General features: G+C 43.8%; 1 protein-coding gene across 9 annotated transcripts in view; it reads right to left on the bottom strand.

The window, feature by feature from the left end:
• Positions 1-125: 125 nt before the first annotated feature.
• Positions 126-6,000, bottom strand: part of Trpv3 (transient receptor potential cation channel subfamily V member 3) — a 33,227-nt gene continuing 27,352 nt past the window's right edge. For 8 of the 9 annotated variants that reach the window (XM_074047180.1, XM_074047183.1, XM_074047182.1 and 5 more), the window contains 3 exons: positions 5,321-5,433; positions 4,139-4,218; positions 126-3,808 (listed from right to left, as the gene is read on the bottom strand). In XM_074047180.1, the coding sequence (XP_073903281.1) occupies positions 3,711-3,808; positions 4,139-4,218; positions 5,321-5,433 (291 nt within the window). In that variant the 3' untranslated portion in view covers positions 126-3,710. The remainder of the gene's footprint in view (positions 3,809-4,138; positions 4,219-5,320; positions 5,434-6,000) is intronic. The other variant, XM_020176397.2, reaches the window with a different exon arrangement.

The following is a 6,000-nucleotide window of genomic DNA, read 5'->3' as shown; positions in this document are numbered from 1 at the left end:
CCCTGAGCTGGGATTAATAATGCTTTAGGTCAAAAAACTGGCCTTCCTTTATATCTGTTAACACCCAGGATTTCTAGTTGTTCTTCATATTCACACACCCAAGGCAAGAAAAAATGTGGCCATAACAAGGCAAAATAAATATTTATTAGAAATTGAAAAAGCATATCTTCAAAAAGACTAAAATATTCTTCCTTTTTATGATCTCTTTCTTGAATATGCACACACACAGCACTTAGAACAACTCTAACTTGGAATTTACAAGGATCAGGCACATTCAATGAAAACAGGGAGACAGTTCTGTCTTTGGGACCAAGATCACAGTAAAAAAAAAAAAATCAATGCAGAAATCAAGTATGACTTACAGGCCCAGATGAGGGCCCTCTCTCTGGACCCACCCAGAGCAAAAGGACATAGCTCACCAGACCCTGAGGAAGGAAAAGAACGTCAATAATACTGTATTCTCTTGGGCAGGCACTGGCAAAGAACTTAATGACTTCACAGTAGAACCTGGCACACCTTCTCCCTATCCTAGGGAGGAAGGTAAGCACCCTTGTTACTCTAAACAGACACATGACACAATGTCTAGAATAATGAATTCTTCCCAAGGAAAAGTTTGGCTAAAACAGCATTTGCAGCCAGAACTACTGTCTGAGCATGGGAGATCCCATCCTTGGAAAACACCTTCCCTTAAATTATTGAAATGTAAATCATGGAGTTTTAAGATGTTCTGATAATCCATGGGGTCAGTAGGGTAGGTGTATGTATATGTGTGTGGTTTTGTGTATAATTGCACAGTTGAATTTTACACCAGTCATAAGTACCATCAGCAATGCTAACTGTCAATAAATCATCTGAGCAAAAATAAACTTAAATTTTTCTGAATAACCACAATGTAGGGAGGTATCTGTGACCCAGGAATCAGGACATTATGACCTCACTTGCTCTGATCTGACATCCTCTATGACCTTGAACAAATCCATGGTCATTTCAGAGCTTTAGTCTCCAGATGTAAAATGAGGGAGTAGGTCCTTTTGATTGGGATGCTTTTTGACTCATTGCTTCTCTTTACCTTAGTAACCCTACCTAAGCTCAGCCCTTTAAGGTTGAAAGCCTTTGGGGGATGCCACTCTTAGCATATCCAGTACTGAATTGGTCTTGCCAACAAATTCCATCCAGATCCAACAGAGCAGCTCTCCTTAACACATGAGAAGGCAAATATCCAGTTATGGATTTCTATTTGCCTAACCTCCCATCTTTCATCTAAGTGGGAAGTGGAGAACCATGTGGTTTTATCCATTAATATCCAAGTTAAAGCAATTCTGGAATTCCCAGCTCCATGGTGTAGTGCATAGCACCATGGTTGCCCTTCAAAATCAGACAATATTTCTTGTTGGGGGAATTTCTTAGAATAAATGCAAGAAGGATGCTGATTTGTAGAATCTCCAGGCTAAAAGGAACTTTTAAAATTCATCTAATTACTGAAAGGTGGACTGCAGTAGGTCCATGTGTTCCCAAAAGGTGATCATTAGCCAGGGAGACACTTCTTCTCATAAAACATCTGTTTGCACCAGACAGACACCTTCACCTCAGGCAATAAAAAAAAGAAAAAGCTATAAAACCCAACTTCCAACCTGACCCACAGGACCACTGGTTTCCAAGTCCCGCTGCATGACCCCATGTAGCCTTTCCCTTCTCTTCTCTGCAAGTAAACTTTCTGACCTTTGCTTCTCGAATCCACCTTTGCTTTCTATCTAAGAGCAGACCAAGGACCCTCAACACCCGAAAATTCCTTCAATCATCTGCGTATTGTTACCTTCTTCAACAGCATCCCCAACTTCTGCTTAAACATCTCCAATAGCTGTAGCAATTGGGGACTGAATTCTGCCCAGATCTTTCTTCAGTTCTTTCACTAGCTGCCCATCTGGAATGCATCTGCTCCTTCGAACCCCATCTCAGCCCCCTCAAATCTTCTCCAGAGACACATGCCCAGACCTTTCCCCTGCCCACACTTGATTGTGGTCTACCCACCACACTTAAGAGTACTAGACATCCTCTGGGAAGCTGGAAGAACACAGCTGGGCCTCAAACTGCATCATTCTCACTACCCAGCATTCCACTGTCTACCCATCTCTTCCCAACCTGGCCCTTCACAGGCCAAGGTTCTACCGACCCAGTGAAACTAACACACAGAGGACCCCAGAGAAGGGAAACCTAAATGGCTCAGAGCAGACTGCTTGGCCTGGACTGAGTTCACCTCAAGTCAGATTAACTCACCAATTGCCAAGTTATATGAAGACCCATTTTTTCCATTAATATTTAAATTAGTGGTGATTATCTTTATAATTCTACCTCAAAAGTTTCCACGTGAATTCCTTCACTCAACACCAGAGGAGAGTAGATTTGGGGTTGTTTGGGCTCTAGTCATCTGGAAAATTTCTTCAATCTCCACTTCATCTGTGCCCCACTAAACTGACAATGTGGAACTTTGGGGTGGGAAGTGGGAAATCCAAGGATGAGGATAAAAGCCTCAAACCTTGGCGGACGTTCCTCTCTCACAAGCTTTCCCCTTTGGCTTCAAGATACACAGTTAACAAAAATAATACCAGAGCATTTTAGATATTTTGCTAAATTTCCCCAACAAGAAATATTGGTGTATACTCTAAGATTTAAGACCATATAAATAGAGCAACTGCTATTTCTGTCTCAAATGAAGCCATGGGCCCAGTTCCAGGCACAACTATGGCAAGACCAGAGAGGGAAGGGAGCCAAGCCCTTTCACCCAGATCTATCTATCTCCTTTGGACTTTTGTGTGTGTGAAGAAAAGCTTATTGTCCAGGTTCTGGCCATCCTGAGGCCAATTACATAATACATCCAGCCCAAAGGCCACAAGTCTATTTCCTGGCATTTAAAATTAGCTACTTCATTTGAAGTAATTTTAATTCAAAACTGAAATGTCTTTTCTATATTAAAAACAAAACCCTGTGGTGATTACACTACTAAAACATCCTTTCAGAGACAGTTTTGAGCCTTGGGTTTCATTCCAAAGGTGGTTTCCTGTTTCCAGAAGGTTCCAGGAAGGCATTTCTACATCTCATTTTCCTCCTCCCAGGATATCCAGCTTAGCTCAGTCCCCTGTGCATTCTGAGACAGGCTCAAAAGTCTCCCATATGGTTGAGTATGTGGGTCGGTAGTAGAGTTCTTGCCTAGCATGCACAAGGCCCTGGGTTCCTTCCCCAGTACTGGACAAAAAGAAAAAAAAAAAAAAGCTCCCACAAATTCAGGCAATTAAGTCACAGTAGGAGAGATGGAGGAATTTGTAGGCTGGAGTCAGGCTGACAAGAAGGCACTGACAGGAGACTGGTGTGTTGTCCCCCACCCCTCCACCTTCCCACCCTCCTACACAGACACTCCTCAGGTCCTTGCCCCCTCCCTTCCTCAGTACCTATCTCTCCCCACTAAGCTGGGAGCTCAAACCAGGAACTTCACCCAGACTCCAGGAGCCCAACCTCAGGGCTACTGGCTGTGGGTTTACACTAACTGCCAAGTCACAAAATCCAAAGTATTTCCCTCCTAGACAATGACAGCTGCCTCTCCGTGCAGCCACCCACTAGAATGAGGAGGCCCTTCTGCTTCTGGTCCAGGACTCCACACAGCACCTCAGCACTGAGTCTAGGACTAGCCACGCTCACATCAATTCTGGGCTCAGCTTCTATACTGAAGTTTCTGGAAATTCGTCCATTTCATCAAACGCATTGAGGGTGGTTTTGCTGTTGCTCCTGGAAGAATCTTGGATTTTGTTGAAGTCTGCTTTTAGAAAACGAAGAACAGTTTTAGAAATGCTTCACTCTGCATGTCATGTTTCTGCATCTTAGTGAATTTTTTTTTTTTTGGTGACGGTGGTCCTGGGGATTAAACCCAGGGCCTGTACTAAGCTACCTCCAGACCCACTACCTAATTTGCAAAAGTTGTTCCAACTAGAGTTAAAAAATGTCAGAGCTGGAAGGGACAAATTTAATTCAAACACCACCATCCCCTCCCGAACCCCCTGTCCTGGGGAAAATCGGAAGCATCAGACTCGACTGATACAAGGTCACTTGGTACAGGAAGGGACTCTATACCACCTTGCAACAACAGTACCTGCCCGTCTTATGGTACCCGGATCTTCGTTAAGGAAGGAGACATGCGTTTTCCATTCAGTCCACTTTACTTCATTGATCCTGTAAGTGTGGTCATCTTTCTCACTACTTCATAATCACACCTCATTAAATACAAACAAATACCACTGCACTCAGATGTCCTAGTTTATAAAGCTCCCCTTCTGTCTATCCCAGGGATAGGCACTTTCCTGTCCCTCATAGTCACACCAGCATTGTTAGGGTTTGAAACTTGCCCAAATCTCCATTTCCAGGACTCAGTTCTTCCTGGGTATAAGACCCAGAAATACTGTAAGTTGCTCACACAGGTATGAAGCATGTCTTCCAACACCCAACAGCTGTTCCCAACTGATGAGAAGGAGCCCATGGGGAAGTAAGGGACAGCCTGAGCTGAGTAAGTTTGTTGGTTAGCTTAGGCTAAAGACACAGTGAGAGAAGGTGATTAGGATTCATGCCCCAGTAGCAGTGGGCAGTGCCCAACATGTCAGATTACAACTGGAGATACTGCTTTAACTTATATTCACATTCAGGGACCATATTTAGAGTGACAGTGTCTGAGCCAATCCTTTTTGTTAGGGCACAGATTACAGTCAGAAGCAATGGTTTCCAGAACATGGGAACTGCAGTCAGAAAAGTGGGTTAAAAACAGTTATACTCAGAAAAGGGCATCTCTGTAGTGACAGGCAGTCAGTCATATAGGAGGATAGGAAGAGGTGCACTTATCCAAAAAGGCAGTCATCAGATGTGGGAAGAAACCTTGAGATATGTGGAAAGTAGTTGGTCCACTTTTCCATTTGGCAGTGGTAAATGTGCCCCAGGTCTCCGTGTATCACATGAATCCACACAGGGCAAACAGAAAAAGACTATCAGGTTGGCAGATCTATTTTATGCCAGACACTGGAGGGGGAGGCCACAGAAGCACTGCCAAGAGGGCAGAGAGAGGATCTGCTGGCAGCAGCCTCTTTCCCTCTACCTCCTAAGCTTGGAAACCCTCATCCTAGCATACCTACATGGAAGCAAATAACATCTTCTGAGGAGGCCACAAGACAGTGGTATGGTATGGCAAGCAAGTGGCAGCTGTGTTCCTCTAACATCCTTTTCGCTAGCTCATCCCCCTCTATCTAGCCCTAAAGACTACCACCCAAGGGTCCTCCCCCTTTGTTACCGCAGACACAGTCGAAAGTCTTGCTCTGCTACTTTGCACAGCTCTCCCATTCGGAATTTGCTCCTCAGCCATTCTGGTAACATTTTCTCAAACTCCAAGATTGTCCTGGCTCTCTGGGGACATAAACCAGACTAAGCTCATTACTCAGCACCAACTTAGAAGCATAACTCCATAGAAGTGTGCATGCATACACACACACACTCACTCACACACAAAGTATACACACACACTATCAAACAGCCCACTCCAGCCGCACTGCTTAATACATAGATCCTGAAGGTTAAGCTAATCTACGGAATTCAAAAATGAAAAAGCAGAAATTCTGCAGAAATACTCAAATTACTTTAAGCATGATATAAATAATGTTTCTAGAAGTCCAGGAGCATCCTAACTGAAATGTTAGAATCCTGGAATCCCATGTGGGGGAAGTTCAGATGTCACATCATCCTAACCCACCCATAGCCTGGAGTCCACTTAGCAGTTCTCTTGTCCGTAATGTGTCCAATCTCTTCTAAATATTAACAACAATCCAATGAAGACAGTCTTAATATTAGAAGCTCTCTATGTCAAATCAAAGTTTTTCTCCATATAGCTCCCCATGTACCTCAGTTCTTCCTTCTGAGGGGCACAGAAGGAGCTGCTCCCTCTTTCACAGGTAGCTCTGCAGATATATGAAGGAA

The sequence above is a fragment of the Castor canadensis genome, chromosome 11, assembly GCF_047511655.1.
Source record: "Castor canadensis chromosome 11, mCasCan1.hap1v2, whole genome shotgun sequence".
NCBI classification, from domain to species: Eukaryota; Metazoa; Chordata; class Mammalia; order Rodentia; family Castoridae; genus Castor; species Castor canadensis.
Note: the sequence above shows the minus strand (reverse complement) of the source record. Positions and strands in the feature narration are given on the sequence as shown.